This window comes from Colletotrichum aenigma (assembly GCF_013390185.1).
Source record: "Colletotrichum aenigma strain Cg56 chromosome Unknown KSG_Cg56_contig04, whole genome shotgun sequence".
In the NCBI taxonomy this organism is placed as follows: domain Eukaryota; kingdom Fungi; phylum Ascomycota; class Sordariomycetes; order Glomerellales; family Glomerellaceae; genus Colletotrichum; species Colletotrichum aenigma.
In genome coordinates, this window is record NW_023500910.1 from 4,055,035 (window position 1) to 4,071,926 (window position 16,892).

At 55.1% G+C, this 16,892-nt stretch overlaps 7 protein-coding genes across 7 annotated transcripts; 3 read left to right on the forward strand and 4 right to left on the reverse strand.

The window, feature by feature from the left end:
- Window positions 1–1,527: 1,527 nt before the first annotated feature.
- top3 (DNA topoisomerase 3) lies at window positions 1,528–3,755 on the reverse strand (the record flags this gene model as incomplete). Its single annotated transcript, XM_037322173.1, has 6 exons — window positions 1,528–1,554; window positions 1,605–2,920; window positions 2,968–3,137; window positions 3,189–3,367; window positions 3,423–3,620; window positions 3,675–3,755. 6 exons carry the CDS (start codon window positions 3,753–3,755, stop codon window positions 1,528–1,530), a joined length of 1,971 nt encoding a protein of 656 aa, XP_037179858.1.
- A 976-nt stretch (window positions 3,756–4,731) lies between these two features.
- Window positions 4,732–5,845, forward strand: CGCA056_v006925 (Uncharacterized protein; the record flags this gene model as incomplete). The annotated part of the gene is made up of 2 exons (XM_037322174.1): window positions 4,732–5,082; window positions 5,144–5,845. The coding sequence occupies 2 exons, from the start codon at window positions 4,732–4,734 to the stop codon at window positions 5,843–5,845; spliced, it is 1,053 nt and encodes a 350-aa protein (XP_037179859.1).
- Window positions 5,846–6,019: 174 nt separating this feature from the next.
- pho2 (4-nitrophenylphosphatase) lies at window positions 6,020–7,217 on the reverse strand (the record flags this gene model as incomplete). The annotated part of the gene is made up of 4 exons (XM_037322175.1): window positions 6,020–6,780; window positions 6,905–6,973; window positions 7,029–7,050; window positions 7,149–7,217. 4 exons carry the CDS (start codon window positions 7,215–7,217, stop codon window positions 6,020–6,022), a joined length of 921 nt encoding a protein of 306 aa, XP_037179856.1.
- A 2,604-nt stretch (window positions 7,218–9,821) lies between these two features.
- Window positions 9,822–10,319, forward strand: CGCA056_v006927 (uncharacterized protein; the record flags this gene model as incomplete). Its single annotated transcript, XM_037322176.1, has 1 exon — window positions 9,822–10,319. The coding sequence occupies one exon, from the start codon at window positions 9,822–9,824 to the stop codon at window positions 10,317–10,319; it is 498 nt and encodes a 165-aa protein (XP_037179857.1).
- Window positions 10,320–10,763: 444 nt separating this feature from the next.
- On the reverse strand, window positions 10,764–11,516 carry CGCA056_v006928 (putative mitochondrial outer membrane protein; the record flags this gene model as incomplete). The annotated part of the gene is made up of 4 exons (XM_037322177.1): window positions 10,764–10,930; window positions 10,994–11,297; window positions 11,358–11,391; window positions 11,470–11,516. 4 exons carry the CDS (start codon window positions 11,514–11,516, stop codon window positions 10,764–10,766), a joined length of 552 nt encoding a protein of 183 aa, XP_037179861.1.
- A 707-nt stretch (window positions 11,517–12,223) lies between these two features.
- KU80 (ATP-dependent DNA helicase II subunit 2) lies at window positions 12,224–14,598 on the forward strand (the record flags this gene model as incomplete). The annotated part of the gene is made up of 5 exons (XM_037322178.1): window positions 12,224–12,711; window positions 12,758–12,818; window positions 12,868–13,410; window positions 13,458–13,852; window positions 13,902–14,598. The coding sequence occupies 5 exons, from the start codon at window positions 12,224–12,226 to the stop codon at window positions 14,596–14,598; spliced, it is 2,184 nt and encodes a 727-aa protein (XP_037179862.1).
- A 219-nt stretch (window positions 14,599–14,817) lies between these two features.
- GFD2 (Good for full DBP5 activity protein 2) lies at window positions 14,818–16,629 on the reverse strand (the record flags this gene model as incomplete). Its single annotated transcript, XM_037322179.1, has 4 exons — window positions 14,818–15,217; window positions 15,275–16,003; window positions 16,057–16,103; window positions 16,162–16,629. 4 exons carry the CDS (start codon window positions 16,627–16,629, stop codon window positions 14,818–14,820), a joined length of 1,644 nt encoding a protein of 547 aa, XP_037178952.1.
- Window positions 16,630–16,892: the final 263 nt, after the last annotated feature.

Genomic DNA, 16,892 nt, shown 5'->3' on the forward strand with positions numbered 1-16,892 from the left:
ATGACCTGAAAGTGTACCATGCTCATCCAAATATGATGTCGCCCGATGCGCCGTAGTCAGCCCAGCCAGAAAGCCAGGCCCTTCTTTCGCCTTCCTTTTCGTAGTGGCCGACAGCTGACGACCTTCTTCAGCAATCGCCGCCCCTCCGTCAAATCCGTCCATGTGCCCCCAATCCTCCATCGCATCTCATCTGATCTGATTCCAGCGAGCAGCATTCCTCCCCCTCTCAAAGCCTGGTAGCAACGAGAAAAACACCCCCTCTCGTTCCCTTGCCGATGTGCTGATGCTGGTGTGCATCACATCGTATCGTATCCGTTGCCGCCGGTACCTTGCCTTTACATGACGGACAGGAAATAATGTAGTGGAATCCGAATGGAGATCGTAGGTTGAACCAGCCACCCCGTGTGTCCGTGTTCCTGTCCGTACCTGTCTCGGTTTCCTCAAAATTGCTGGCCGCAGCAAGCTTGAGCCTGGAATTGCAGCACATCCGACTCAGGCCTCCCCGGAATTCGCGCAACCCTTTACGTCGCACGCCGTCGAGCGCAACCATCACGTTGCGCCCAGGCTTCAAGCTGATTGGTTTCTCGCCTAAACGTGGAGGTAGAGGAATCGCGTTCCAGTTTGAGCCCCGAAGCGCCAGCCGCCACAACCTTCGTCGTCGTCTCTGAAGAAACGCAACAGTGAATGTGCCGCTCCCAATACCTCCATGTACCTCCACTTGTACTTGGTGTTGTCTTGACTTTGTGGGCACCTGTTTCTCAACTCCTTCACTTCCATTGTTGAAGTCGCTGTAGCATAGCCGCTGTCGAATCATCGTGCTTCAACACGAGCCGTGTTCGTCACTCATCCACTTACGAAACCCCACGTTGTGACATGGTGCATCGTTGAGGCTTCGGGCTCCAAGCTCCTCCAGATGGCCCCTCTCCCGATGCTGCCCTTTGCTTCCCATCGGAAGTCTGTGGGTATTCACCCGCCGCCGCTCTCTGCGTTTCTCGGCCTCAGATCCCAGGAAAATCCTCCGCCTTTGGACCGACTTCTTTCCGGGTGCCCCCTCATCGCGGCGGCACCACTGCAGCGACTGCAGTAGCTGCATCCCCAGGAGTAATCACCCCGCTTCTTGTCCAAGATATCGCGGGCGGGGTTCATCACACCCTCATCACTGCGCCTCTCCGACCTCTTCCGTGATTTGCCTGGTCCCGAACGGCCGGTCAACCAAGGCCACCAGCTGTCGTTCTTAGCCGCCCACAGCCTGCATCGTCGGATATGTCGCGCAGCAAGACAGGCTACTAATAACTGCGCCGGTTCTCGGAACTTGAGGCTCCCATTGTGCCAGTCGTCGCACCCACGTTTGGATTCTGGTGGACACGATTGATAACGAAATCTCGCACCGTGGTCCTTGTGCATATGGAGCTTTGCAACCGTGACGACATCATTCAGGATCATCCCACTTCGCTTCGGCGCCCTGACATTTCGCATTCATCCAGGGCTCAGCCCTTATCAACATCACGAACACAATGCCATGTTGAACTACAGTGCCATGTATTCGCGACACGCCTAGGAAAGTCAGCGCGCGTGAACATGTTAGTGATGGGACCCTTACTTACAGCTTTAAGCACGTTCAGTCTCTCTTGAGAGTCCCGGAATACTTGCCGGTACTGGCCAAGACTTTCGCGCAGGACGGCTTCTTTGGACATGCGCCCGTCGCATATTGCCTTCATCTTGTTCTCCATCTCTTTACGCAGGAAAGGTTTGCCCAGACTCGTTTCGAATTCCATGCGATCGAAACCCATGATAAGAGCCACCCCGAGCTGGGTCGGGATGAAGACCTTGAGACCTGTGCGGCCTCCTGATGCGGCGCGCCCACCACGCCCGCCGCGTCCGCGATTGCCGCGTCCCCGACCTCTTGCCGGCGGCGATGGAGGTCTATCCTGGTCATCACCGTCGTCATCATCCTGGCCACGTCGTCCGCCGTCCGCTAGCTGTACATACTCCCTGTCTTGGATCTTCTGAATGTGCTCTGCCATTGTCGCGTCTGTACCAATGCCGTTGGCGTCCATTAGCGCAATGAGGTCTGCTTCTGTCAGGTAGCCCGGCGGGCTAGTCTTTCCATCCGTCATCATGGCCTCTGTTGGAACGAATGTTTCTCCCTGGGTATAGTGTGGCAATTCTGCCGAGTCGTTCCACTTCTCGTAGATGAAGACGTCCAAATAGTTGCGCTCCAGGACGCGTAGGCCACGCGCGTGGAATGTCTCCTCGCCGTAGAGGATTTCGATGTTGGTTGCCATACCTTTGGCATCCTCGGAGCAACAGGCAAGAAACCGCCGCACAACATACTCATAGAGCTGCGCCTCTTCCGGCTTCAACACACTCGGAGCAGCATATGTAACTGGATGAATAGGCGGGTGAGCCTTATCGTCGTGTCGGCCCTCGCGCGGTTGGCTGAAGTTTCCATTCAGGAGGCCTTCAGCATATTCGCCCCATCGTTGATGTGGCGTTTGCTTTCTGACCAACGCCTTCAGGTCCATGCCTTTATCGAACCGATCCGTCTCTGTTCTGGGGTAGCTGATGAAACCCCTGTTGTAGAGGTTTTCCGCAATGGTCATGGCCTGTTGACCACTCATGCGGAGGAGGCGGGTGGCTGCCTTCTGGAGCTCAACGGTGGTCAAAGGGAGCGGCTTCCATTTCCTCGTTGCCTTCTCCTGGACCTTTGTGACCTTGGCCTTCTTTGCTCCAATGCATCGCTCGTAAAGAATCACGACAGACATGCGATCAAAGAGTCTGTTTCGTGACCAACTGAAGTTCGCTTTCTTCCCTTCGCGATTATGCATGACTTTGATACTCCAGAACTGCTCAGGCACAAAGTTCTGGACTCGAAAGTACCGATCAACGACGAATCCAAGGGTGGGAAATTGACAAGAGCCTATTTAAGAGTCAGAACGGAAACTTTTTGAGTGTTGGCTGGCCTACCGTAGCTGATGGTTTTCTCCTGCAGCGCGCCCCCGAGAGGCCGGAGGCTGAGGGTCAGGAAACGCGTGAAGGCGTATCCAATCCTGAGGTCTAGCTCTATTCTGGTGTCTACAGCGTCGACTTGCTTCTGGTCTAAATCGGTGAGCCGACGTGCTGCGGATAGGATGTGTCTGCTATTCATCAGCATGGCCCTCCATGGCGAAGAAGAACTGGCGCCTTACGCTCGTTCAATGTTGCTGAAGGTGGCACGTTTAACCTGGATATCAGGTTTGCCTTTTCTGGCAGCGTGTACAATCTCCTTACCAATATGCTCTCCCTCACGATCACAATCGGTCCAGATAACAAGTAGTTGGCAGTAACGTGCTTGGCGCTCAATATTCTCGGCGACGGTTTTCTTGTCCTGCGGAAGTCAGTGACTGCCACATGCTATCGATACGATGGGCAAAGACACTCACATCCGGCACTAAAGTCACCACTGGAGCGGTAAAGAGGCTTTCCGGAGGAGGATGCTGCCAGCTCTTGTTTGCGGGAGTAAAATCCAGGGCAGTCAGATGGCCCAGAACAGCTGTCATGGTGACATCGCACGCGTTCCATGGTGGGCCAAAGTTGAAGTTGAAGCCGTAGTTCTTGATGTATGTCGAGCGCGTGTTATGCTGTCACGAAGTTAGTCAGTTGATGCAAACGCGAATTCGTCGATGTGCGCTCACAACTGTGGGATTCTGTCCAGCCAAGTGGCCAGCCACGGCCTTGGAGATGGACGGCTTCTCTGCGACGCAAAGAACCTTCATGTTGCTGAGCTTTACGGGACGACAAAATCACATGTGTCTGGTGATGTCCAAAGAGACCTGCAGAAACGTCTGAGTTTGTCGGATGGGAAGCAGGTGTCATGACGGTGAAAGCAGGAGCATGTCGTCGTGATTGCGGTTTTGGGAGACGTTTTCACAGGGCAAGTGCGCTCTCTCCTCCGCGTCCTCAGCAGCGCCCGTATCTAGGCGCTCAGTTTCTATAAAACAGCCCTAGACAAGTACTTCAAGACCTTGATATCATGATACCAAGTTTTGGTTTCCTTATTCATAAAGGTCGCGTCGTTGACGATACCAAGGCTTGACGTGTTGCAAGCTGAGGTGAAGTTTTGTTTTGGAGGTCCAGCTCCTCGCCTAGGTAGTGCCTAGTGCAACCCCACAGCGGGGCTGCCGCGTTCATTGGAGCTCCCCCGGCACTGCGACGCGCCGTGCTTTCAGCTTTAGGGGTGACCTGCCCGCTGAATGGCGATGACATTTACGGGATCTAGATAGCCATCTGCAAGGACGAACTAAGATGAACCCTCCATTTTGATTCAAGTTGGAAAATATTCAAAACGGGGGCTAGCGCAGATCGATGCTATCTATCCTCACATCAACCTCGATATTCTTTGAATGGGTTGGTTGTCCTCGATCGTCGTTAAACAAAGAAGCTTGAGCGTCTCTAGACTTAAGCGAACGGAGCATTCGGTGGTCACAATGCCCGAAGACCCCTGCACTCTGGGCGGCACCAGAGCTCTCCTGGCGTCCAAATTATGGATCTATGACGCTCTGTTTGCACCAGCCCCACGGTTATTGCAGACTAAACCACCAGAGCTCTCCAGCAAAAATATCACGACCTGCTGATTCCGACAGTCGCCCTGTGAATTGTCTTTATAATTGAGATTCTTGCCTTTTTACAGGCTTTGTAAACCAAGCATACGATCAGTCGCTGCTGCAATCTGTCTTCGGTCCGAAGTCAACAATGGCGCTCCCCTCAATCAGCTCCCTCGAGGATTGCTCCGACTGGGCGAAGGCCGCTGAGCCCTTCATTCCGCAGCTTCTCGATCTCCCGCGCCGAATCGCAGCGAGCCCGCAATCTCTTCCGCAGATCTACCTCGAGACAAACCCGCTCGTCTCCGGCTTCGCGTTCTCGCTCCTAATCGGTTTCCTTGCCCTCGTGGTGTCGGAGTACAACAGGAACTACTCCCAGATCGACCGGCTATGGAGTCTTCTACCTAACTGGTACATCGTCCACATGGCCGCGTGGGCGCATTTGAACGGCATTCCCGCACAGAGGCTGATCTTGACTGCTGTTGCGACTACGCTCTGGAGTGTGAGTAGCCCCATCCAACCCAGGCCTTCGTCCTACGCCAGCTAACCATATGCGCTTCCAGGGTCGACTGACCTTCAACTACTGGCGCAAGGGCGGATACGAACGTGGAAGCGAGGACTACAGATGGGAAATCGTCCGCAAACAAGTCCCGGCCGTCGTCTTCTTCGTCTTCAACGTGACCTTCATCTCCTTCATTCAGTCCATCCTCCTCTTCGCCTTCTCTGCCGCGCCGGCCTACTCCCTCCTCCTCGCCAGCCGCGTCGAGCCCGCGATTTCCGCCGCGGACTGGTCCTTCTTCTCCATTATCGTCGGCCTCGTCCTGAGCGAGTACATTTCCGACGGCCAGCAGTGGGACTACCAGACCGCCAAGCACTCGTACCTCAAGGACAAGAAGGTGCCCCGCGGCTGGGCGCAGGAGGATCTCGACCGTGGTTTCGTGACCGGGGGCTTGTGGGCTTACAGCCGCCACCCCAACTTCTTCGCTGAGCAGATGATCTGGTTCGTGCTGTACCAGTGGAGTTGCTACGCGACCAAGGTGCTGTACAGCTACACCTTTGCCGGCTCCGCGTTCTTGATCATGCTGTTCCAGGGATCGACGTGGCTCACGGAGTTGATTACTTCCGGCAAGTACGCCGAGTACAGCGAGTATCAGAAGCAGGTCGGCATGTTCATGCCCACGTCGGTGTTTGGGTACCGCAAGCCGCAGCCCAAGATTATCAAGACTAGCGAATTGGCCAAGAGACAGACAAAGAAGGACAGGTAAACTGGCCAGCGACAGCATCCTGTCCGTAACCTACAGCGACTTGGGAAATGCTACAAGCCGTGTGGACTAGAGTAATGCATCTGTGTATACTCAGCAGGTCCTTCTATTTCTAGCCGCGTTTCTGAAGTTTCTAGTCTATTCCCGTAGAAATAATTCATCACCGCAATGACACGCTCATGCATCGAGGTTCAAGCTCGCAAGACTGTCGACATAGTACGCCGGCACAGCCGCAGCACCCTCCTTCTCCCAGTCCTCCTTCTTGTGAACGCCAGTCAGCACAGCCAGCGTTCCGCCCAGCTTGCCTTCCCTTCCAAACTTGATGTCGGTATCAAGCCGGTCGCCAATCATGCACGTCCGCTCCCGATTCAGCTGGAATTTGCCCTCGACGGCGTCCATCATGGCCTGCGACGGCTTGCCCAGCGCCAGCGGCTGCTGCTGGCTCATGTTGATCAGCGGGATCGAGATGGAGCCCGCGCCGGGGAAGAAGGTATGCGACATTGGCAGCGTGCTGTCGGTGTTGGTTGCCAGGAAGACGGCGCCGCGGCGGAGGTACTGGTAGCCGAGCGACAGCTTCAGGTAGTTGATGTGGAAGTCGAGGCCGGCGAGGACGACGCCGACCTCCGGGTCCAGCAGCGAGCCGTCGGCGATGTCGGCAAAGTCCTCCGGGCCGATGTCGCGGCGGAGAGCCGGGTCGGTGCCGCCGATGAAGTCGACGCCCTCGGCGCGGAGCTCGGCCTCGATGCCGGCCTCGCCGATGACGAAGACCTTGCGCTTGCCCTCGGGGAGCTGGAGGATGCGGGAGATGTAGACGGCGGAGGAGTAGGCGGAGCCGAAGATGTCCTCGACCTCGGAGGGGATGTCGAGGGCGGCGAACTTCTTGTGGTAGTCCGGGCGGGACTTTGTGGAGTTGTTGGTTACGAAGACGGTTCTCTTGCCTGTTTTTTGACGAAACGAACGTTCACGATGTTAGGGGCACGAGGGTCCGTCTACAAAAGGGGGGGTTGGGTGAGATTAAAGAGGTTACGGAGGGGCGTGAGAGTGAGAAGGGTGGTGAGTAACCTCTTGAGCGCAGAAAGGCGAGGGTCTCGCGGATGCCGTCGAACAGGTGGTCTCCGGACCATAGGACGCCTTAGGTCGGGTTAGCCTGCTGCCGACCGCGCACGAAGACAAGATCGATCATTACCATCGCAGTCTAGCAGGAAAGTCTGTCTCTCAGAATTCTCACGATCAGTCTCTACCCATCACGATGCTTTACGGATATGACTCAGCGTCTGGTGGTGGGGGACAGTGGGAAATCGCGCACGTCAAACTTGTCGAGGAATTCTTGGATGGCGGCGGGGTCGCCAGTCAGGTATTTGGGGGGTTGAGACATCGTGACTTTCGAGCGCCTGGTGTTTTCAACAAAATCGACGGAGCGAATACGACGAGTGCTGGAGTGAGTTTGGAGCAAGGGTGGTTTAGGTATGGCGCTGGATGACAATAAGTGGACGGGAGTGAGAGTGAGGTCGGACGGCCATCGTCCGATTGGTCGATCCGCGGGTCGTGGCTGCCGCCGAGGTACGGGGCGTCGGTGGCAGCATGAGATTATTGAAACCCGGGGAGGAAGAGTGAGACTGAGACGGTGCGGTCTCGGAGCTGGGAGGGCCATTGGAATATTTCGGTTCTGGATGCGACGGGCTAGCGTCTGTTTGTTGCACAAGACGGTTACGACGGAGGGGTGAAATCTGGGGGAGAAAGTCAGGACGAACAGGCCGTTTGAGGCTTCTTGGATGAGATGAGTAAGGTGGATCTTCAGTTTCCAGCCTCCTTCCCCAGATTCAATGGCATGTCAACGTTGTGAATTCTTACTTGTTGCATGCATTCATCCGAATTACTGCTGAGGCCATGTCGATGATTGCTTAAGGTGCGCATCTCGTAGGAGCGAAACCGGACGTTGAGCTTCATGCGGTTGACATACATTCCTTCTCACGATGGGCTCCCGACGCAGTGGCACGCGGGGTCCCGGATCATTCAACAACTTACATGCAATTTGAACAGTCCAGAACGGGTAAGGAATGCAATTTGACACATTGTTTTCCCCTCAATGTTTCTCATGGAGCAACTTTTCAAAAAGCTTACACCGCACATTCAGCAAACCTCTTCCGATCGCAAAAGTAAGGATGTCAATGGAATGCGGCGCTATGCAGCTCATCCTTCCTACCCGCCGGGGTCACGGCTAACGCCCCACGTCAGGAAGAAATAAGCAAACGCAGCCGTCTGTCTGGGGAGCTTCCTCAAATGTTTCGTGCATATGCAGCATTTTCAACGGCATCGCCCCTGTGGGCTCTCTCGCTGTAGCTTGCATTGGTAATCCGGAGCTATCTGACTCTTGCGGATGCCATCAGTCAGAACTTCCATCGTAAATGACGTCAGAAGGGATTGCTACATGAGTCGTTCACACATGTCGGATGGCAATGACAGTGGGTGGCGGCGCAAGGCAGATGAACGAATTTTCCACGTGCATATTCCTTTCTTATTTGAGATCCGTAAATACGGCCCGACAAGATCGCGACCCATCTGGCTGACGTAGATCTCCTTCAACGAAGCGTGGTTAGTCATAGCCATGCCGCCGAAGCACCGATGGCTCCGTCGAACATTCAGCGGAAGATTGCCGCGCGGGCGGACGGCGGAATAGCGTCGATCAGCGGCTCCGCGACCCTGAAAGAAAGGTCCCTGGAGGGCGCAATGGGTCCAATGAAAACCCATCCCCCCTTTCGGTGTCAACGGATTTTAGGTGATGGCAACCGAATCCCGCGCTGTTGCTCATGACCTGCGCTGCGGCTCTCCCGTTCGCAACGTGATGGCCGTGCCCCTAGCTCCGGTGGGCGGCGTCACATCTCACCCGTCAACATCATGCATCCTTGAAGAAATTTCGACACGGGAGATAAGGATGGTGTGCTGGCTGGCTCTGGCAGAAAAGTTTCTCATACCGGCGGGCTAGGCGTGCTAAGTCCCCTGCGCAAGGCCGACCGTGGACTGTCTCTGTCTCCCCCCCATGCCGTGACTTCCTGACTGACCTGCTTACCCAACTGAAAATAAGTCAGTCGACCTCGGCGGTGAGGATTAAGCTGTAAAAGACCGCTTCACCGCTTGCGCTCTGTTTCACCGACAGGCAGGCACCCTGGTGGAATGAAGCGTGGGGGAGAGAGACAGGCCGTCGACCATTGCAGGAGGGACTAGATCTCAGGGTCTGGTCCGGGAAAGGAGAAAGCACGGGACACCGACATTGGAATGATCGTGGTCGAGGTGAAGCTGAGGTGTGTCTTGGTCAACCTGCCTTGAGGCGCACCTACCTATTGTGTCGTTAGACGCTCCTTCCAAAGCAGAGACTAAATCGTCCTAACGGAGTTTGTCCGGTGAATGGCCTTTCACCTCGCCTTTTGATCAAGATTTTTTTTTGGTCCTTTCTCCGGTCCGTCCACGAGGGTCGGTACAAAAAAGTTCACCTGTTTGCTCCCACCGTCTTATAAATCCTTCCTCTTCCCTATTCCATCTTTCCTCTCGCCACACCTCGGTCTCTCACGATACGAACCAAAGCGAAAAGCTCGCCATCTCCATTCGCTTTACGAGCTTCGTCACGCGCAAGGTTTCTCCGGCAAACAACTACTTAATTTGTTCAATTCCCTCCATAGTCACGTCACTTGCTCAATACACCCGACGTACACGAGACTTGACACACCACCACCACCATCACCACGCTCGCACCAAAATAACTCCGCTTGCCTATCAGCACCCGGTCCCCGTCCCTGGCTTCCATTCCGGCTCCCCGTCTGAAGCTCCTACCTTGGTCCCTGTCGTGGCCCCCATCCACCGGCCCAGACTTTCGTTGCCCGCGCTCCCCACCGTCCCAAACGCGACGCCGGCGGACCGTCTCATCTCAATATTGGGACCGAAAAAAACCAGTACTCCACTCGCTCTCGCCCATTAATGAGCAACCATGGCCCCCGTTACCTTCACTCAGGAGCAGCTCCAAAGCTTGCGTTCTCTTCCCGCCCCCGAATACACAATGGCATCTCACAGCGCCCAGCAAACTCCTGCCACGGCTTCCACTGAGCTGTCTCAGACAGACTACTTCGGCTCCTCCTCGCAGAGCTCCTCTACCAACTCTTCGCGCACCTCCGCTGAGATCCAGCGCCCGGCCGTCACCAGCGCTCCTCAGCAGCTCAAGGCCAAGAACCCCCTCCCTCCTCTGTCCCGCGACTTCCCCAAGCCCGCCGAGGACGTCAACGTCGCCGAGGCTCTTGCCCGCAAGCCCGGTCGCTGGACTATCCAAGGCGCCGTCGCCGCCGAGAACGCGCGCATCCGTCCCGCCGTCGACGAGGAGAAGGAGAAGGCCAAGCGTCTGCAGGCCCTCGCCGACGCAAAGAAGAACCTCTTCGCCGCCAGCGAGTCTCTCAAGTCCATCTCCCTGCCTCCTCGCAAGAGCAACTTCTAAGGAAGCCCGCTCCACCTCAACAATGTAAAATCACTAAAAACCAACAAAATCTTGCTTTTGCTTGTTACACTTCAACAATCGGTGCGCGAACGGACCCGCAGCGTTCGTTGAGGTACGATACCCACGGTTAGGTCGGAGAGAAGGATAAGGGAGGATAGGATGAAAAGCGATTGATTCGATGCGTCAGACGGAAGACGTCCCGGGAACTCCCAGCGCACGGAAGCGAATTGTCATTGTACCAAACGGCGTTTCATTTGGTAAAGACTTTTGATTTTGCCTGTTCATTTGATCAAGAAGGGACAAGAGTTTTGACGAGAGGGCCACTGCACGATACGGCAGTCTGAACCTGTACATAATGCATTCTGAGCAACCCATAGTACCGGGTTTCAATCAGCCTAATACACACAAATCACCTACACTACTGCTACAGTGACAAGTATACACTTAGTCGAGGCGCTTGGCAAGAGAGAAGCCGTAAGCGACGGTCGCAATGAAGCCAGCAAGGTTGACGAGGGTGGAAACACCGTGCAGCTTGCCAAACGACTTGTTAAGGGCAAGCATCTCCTGCGAGTGCGGCGGCTTGTCGTAGCTCTTCTTCCCATCCTTCTTCTCTACACCGGATGTTAGTGACCATCAGATGAAAAAGTGACCACCCCCGCAATCAGAGTAATTACCCTGGGCATATCTAGCTGCCATGACCTTCTGCGTCTTGGGCAAAATCACTACCAAATTCAGCAGGCCCGTCACGAACATGGTGGCGATGGGCAGCAACGCGCTGGACCTGTTGGACTCATGCAGGAGACCGCTGATGCTGCTCTCCTGCACGCCGAAAGGGCTGGCGCTGCCGGGGAAAGTCAGGGCCATGACAGCGGGGAGGGCCGTCTGGATGGTGAAGTAGACGGGGAAGAGGGCGTTCTGGGCGGTTGAGAAGGCGGGCCGCTCGAGGACGCGGAACATTGTGATGCCATTCACAAAGGACTTATCTAGTCAGTAAATCACCAGTCTCAGGGTACATTGAGAAAGTCGTTGGCGACATACGTGGAAGAACGTCGTTCCCAAAAGGGTGCCGTATCTAGCCAAGGGCGTTAGGGATCGATGACGAATGACCTGATGAGACGGAACTCGTCTCATTGGGAGAAGTCGTTCTTACGAGATGATGTGGTACGGCGCCGCCGAGAAGAGGATTGAGTCGGGCATCTTGGGCGATGTTGGAGAGCTTTCCACTTGTTGTGTTTGGAAGGTCTAGCGATGTTATTCACAATGGGGTCGAGGTTGGAGGATGAGGTTGCGGCGGCGAATGGTAGCAGACCGACGGTGCCATCTGGAACGAGCCGCCGCCCAGTGAGGAGACAGGGGTTTGGAATGTATGAGGTCACTCTCGGCATTGGACTGCCACAGAGCGCCATGCCTGCGCTGCGCTACAGTGCTTGAACCTTACTCAGTAGGCGACATGCATAACGTCTATACATCTTATTGCTTCACTCATTAGTTCAATTCGAGAGTATTTCCGATACCTCAATATGATAGGCACTCAAGTAATGCGATGTGCTAGGGGAAGCTGCAGGGGCCAGAGAAACACTCGCTAGCACTTCCCTTATCGTTGTCATCACGTGATCGCGTGCAGAGCCAAGCGCATCCAAACGCGCTGGGGCGCGCAGCAGCCTGGAGCTCAGGATGGACCTCCTCTGCCTAAAGTGAACCAGGGTCCAGAACCGACGTCCCATCCGTCGCAACGCCATTCATTAATACCCGTTTCCGCTTTGCTCTTCTCTTTTGTGGTTCCCGATTCCTTCCTAACTACTCTATCTCAATCAGTTCTTCACTTCCTGACTTGTTTGCAATTGCTCGTCTCTAATGTTTGATTTCTGAAATAACGTCACCCCTTTCTCAAAGAACCACCCAAAATGGCGGACAAGGAGGCTTCCGTATACATCATCGATGTTGGCAACTCGATGGCCGACTGCCACAACGGCCGCACGGAGTCAGATCTTGACTGGAGCATGCGCTATGTCTGGGACAAGATCTCCACCACCGTCGCCGCGTCGCGCAAGACCTGGACCGTCGGCGTGGTCGGTCTCAAGACGGATGACACTCGCAATGCCATGCAGGACGACGAGGGCTACGAAAGCATCTCCGTGTTGCAAGAACTCGGGCCAATGACTTTGACGTCCATGAGAGAGCTCAAGGAGGAGATCAAGCCAAGTGGCACGGAGAATGGTGATGCAGTCTCCGCGGTGGTGATTGCTGTCGACATGATCCAGACGTTCACCAAGAAGCTCAAGTACAAGCGCCGGGTGTACCTCATCACGGACGGTCTAGGGCCAATTGATGCGGACGATGTCGATGATATTGCCAAGAAGATCAACTCTGACGGGATTGAGTTGATTGTCTTGTGAGTGCCATGATCACCATTCGGTAGCGTCAACTAACACGAGCAGGGGTGTGGATTTTGACGATGCTGAGTACGGCTTCAAGGAGGAGGACAAGCCTTCAATCAAGGTATGGTAGCTGGCCTCACTCGGCCTGGCAACCCACTTACACATTGCAGAAACAAAACGAGGAAGTTCTCAAAGACCTCGTATCGAAGTGCGACAATGGCCAATTTGCAACCATAGCAGAGGCAATTGACGAGCTTGACACCCCTCGCCTCAAGGCCGTTCGTCCCTACAAGACGTACGATGGACCTCTGACCCTCGGCCACGCCGACCCGCCACCGGAGCTCAAGATCCCTCCTACGCCCGTCATCATCAACGTCGAGCGCTACTTCAAGACCAAGCTTGCCAAGGCACCAGCCTCCTCCACGGTTGTCGTGTCAGCTGATCCTTCGTCGCAATCGACGCACACCATGGACGCCGAGCCCATGGAAGGTGTCGAGTCGACAGCTGGCTTTGCTGCTGTAAAGTCTGCGAGGACATATAAGGTCAATGACCCTGATGCACCTGGTGGAAAGCGGGACGTCGAGTTTGAGGCGTTGGCGAAGGGGTACGAGTACGGCCGGACAGCAGTCGCGATTAGCGAGTCTGAGTGGAACGTCACCAAGCTCGAGACTATCAAGACGTTCACCATCATTGGCTTCATTCCGAGCGAAAAGGTATTTCCGTCCTTGTCTTGCTCAAGCATGGCGCTGACCACATCTAGTACGAGCCGTTCCTCAACATGGGCGAGACCTGCGTAACAGTCGGCCGCAAGTTTGACGAGATATCCCAACTGGCTCTGTCGTCCCTCATTCACGCCCTTTACGAGTTAGAATCCTATGCCGTCGCTCGTCTCGTTATCAAAGAGAAGAAGGATCCCCATCTTGTACTCCTTGCGCCCCGCATCGAGCCCGATATGGAATGCCTCTACGATATCCCTCTCCCATTCGCGGAGGACGTTCGCGGCTACCAGTTCCCACCCCTCGACCAGGTCATTACCGTCAGCGGGCAAAAGATCACCACAAACCATCGTTTGCTCCCTAGCGATGAGCTAACTGATGCGATGAGTATTTATGTTGACTCGATGGACTTGGGCAGTTTTGGCAATGATGATGAGGGGTAAGTCCCCCTTTCTTCACAACTCAGTGTCATCCCTAACACCCCTTAGAAACCCATCCGAATATGCAGCAATTGACGACACCTATAACCCCATAATTCACCGCCTAAATCAAGCAATCCGCCAACGAGCCGTCGATCCAGAAGGCAAAATCGACCCCGTCCCACCAGTCCTCGTCCGCTACGCCGCGCCCCCTGAAGGCCTTGTCCAAAAGTCCGCATCATCAATCGAAGCCCTCATCACCACGGCAGACGTCAAGAAAGTGCCTCCCAAAGCAAAGGGCAAGCGCAATCGCGAGACGATCAAGCCCCTTTCCGGCCTCGACGTCGACGCCCTCCTCGGCACCGCGCCTAAACGCGCCAAGATTTCCCCAGAGAACGCCATCCCAGAGTTCAAGCAGGCTCTCAATACTGCCGAAGACATTGCGCAGATCAAGGACGCCGCGGCGCAGATGGGCTTCATTGTGCGCTCGCTCGTCACGGACAGCTTCGGGGATGCCAACTATGCTCGCGCCGCGGAGAATTTGGGTGTGCTGAGGGAGGGCTTGATTGACATGGAGGAGCCGGGTATCTACAATGACTTTATGAGAGATCTCAAGAAGAAGATGCTCTCTGGGGAGTTGGGCGGTGATCGGAGAGAGATGTGGTGGAAGATTCGGACGTCGAGGCTGGGATTGATCGACCAGTCTGCGTCTGAAGTGTCGAAAGTGACGAGCGACGAGGCTGACGAGTTTTTGAAGTCAAAATAAGGCAAGGGTCCAAGCGGGCGTTGGGTTCTGTAATGATCAAGTTGATTCTGTAGATTCTTATCGAATCTGTGCTACCGTCTATGAACCTGGCTATCTGTGTCCATGTTCTCAAGCTTTCCGCCAGTCAAATGACTCGGTTTCTCTCACCAATCCAAGCTTCCATGCATCGCAAACGAAAAGAAAGAAAGAAGAAATCTAAACCAGGGCATATCTCACAATTCAAGAAACGACAACCTTCTTCTCCGCCGCGGCCTGCTCGTCTGTCTTGGCCCGGACGGCGAGGCCGAGCATGGCTCGCAGAGTGTACGCGGCATCGTTGCCGGCGTTGTGCAGGTTCTTGGATGGTATATCGAGGTCCTGCAGCACAAAGACCAGGCTGCGGCCCTGGGTCTCCTCGCGCCAGGCCTGGTGCATGTCCTTGGTGTCGAGGCAGCGGATCATGCCGGGGACGGACCAAGGGTGGACGTCCATGCCGGTCATAAATGTGAGGTCGGAGCTCAGGCCGTGGCCGACGAGGACGATGTTGCGGGGCGGTTTGTCCTTGTCAGTACTGGAGAGTTCGGCGAAGGCGTTGAGAATCTCGTCTCGGAGGTCTTTGCGCTTGGGGTACTCGCTCTCACTATGGCCCTGGTCAGCAGGAAGAACGAAGTAAAGGGGGGCTCGCGGGGGGGTTTACCCAAAGTCGAAGAGATCAGGGCAACCCTTGATGTACTTCTTGTTGACAATGTGCTTGTAGTCCTCCGTGATGAGGTGACGACTCTTGATGTAGGGGAACCAGTCGCGACCGACCTCGCCGGGTGGAACGCCCACGATGTCGCGGGTGTCGAGAGTTGTCATGCCGACCTCCAGGACGGTCCCATGGTGCTCCTCAGCGACCTCTATGTCGATGCACATGAAAACGACGTCCTTATCCAGGACATGGGGAACCGGCTTGTCGACCTTGACCTTCTTGTCCTTGCCCTCGGTTACGCTGGGCAGAGGTCGGATGCCGAGGTACAGCTGGGCATCGTAGATGTTCTCCTCCCGACTCTGTGTCTTCTCCTGCTTTCTCTTCTTGTTCTTGCTCTTAGGCTGGTCCTCCTTGGCATGGGCGCTGAGGTTGGCCAGGAGGAACTCCATTCCATGTACGGTCGCTTCCTTGCAGGCGTCCTCGTCCTCAGGGGCCGGGATCGCATTCTGGAGGGCCTTATACTCGTTGTGCGAGGAAGAGCGACCGATGTACTTGGGACGGATGGTGCAAGAGGAGCCGAAGGTGAGGTAGAACTTCTCGCTTGGCTTGCCGGGAGGGATGGTCAGCTTCGTCTGGACCGAGGCGTTGATAATGTCGAGGAAGTGGTCGAATTGCTCGGTGGGGATGAAGATGAAAGGGGCTTGGTCGAGTGCCTTGGGGTGGTACACGTAGAAGCTGAGGTTTTTAGTCTTTCGTTCTCGGGGAAGGGTCTCCTGAGGGTGACTTACAAGTCCCAAGTGTGTTCTTCAGTCATGTTCTTGAAGAAGGGGGTACACTGATAAAGTTAGCGGGCCAGTCCTTGCCTTGCAGGAATATAGGGAAGGAGCACTCACCTTTGGCCTGTTGGTCTTGCCAATGTAGTTCGAAGGGTACCGCTTTACGAGATCCCAAGCGACGAACTTGGTGTTCTCCTCCGACCATTCACCCGGCTTCATGGTCTCGTACTTGGGGAAGGTCTTTGTCATCAGCCTGTTGTACTCTTCAGTGGATAGCTTCTCGGAGGATGATGGAATGTAGACGGGTCTCGTGTGGTCCGTCTGTTGGCCCTGCGTTCTGGGGTCCTTGCCTGCCTTGGCGGCCTTGAGAGCAGCGGTCTGGCGGTCGAGTGCGAGGGTATCGAGGATGATCTTCTCAATGACCTCGGATTTGCTGGGGTAGGTGCGGTTCTCGAAGCGGAATCCTTCGCCGAGGAGCTCCTGCATACGCTCAGCGAGCTGGTCGGAGGTTAGGTTGCAGTCTTCGATGGGTTCATCGGTGACGAAGACGTCTTGCGTCTTGAGGTCAGTTTGTGTGGTAGCCATGGTGGAATGAAGTCCAGAAGTTGTGATGTATGGGGAATAGGTCGCCAAAATATCAGAACTGGAAGGATCTTACAGAAGAAGGATGAAGGGGTTCAGGCAAGAGTCAATGTGAATGTGAATGTGCAACTGGTTTGCGTTGTAGTGTGGGAGAGGAAGAGAGTGAATGGTGTCGAGGGTCAAGAAGGGGCTTTTTATGGGTGAGTGTGAAAGAAGCAGGTGAGGATGTGAGCTTAGTTGCTAATGTGAAGATATCGTGGAAGGAG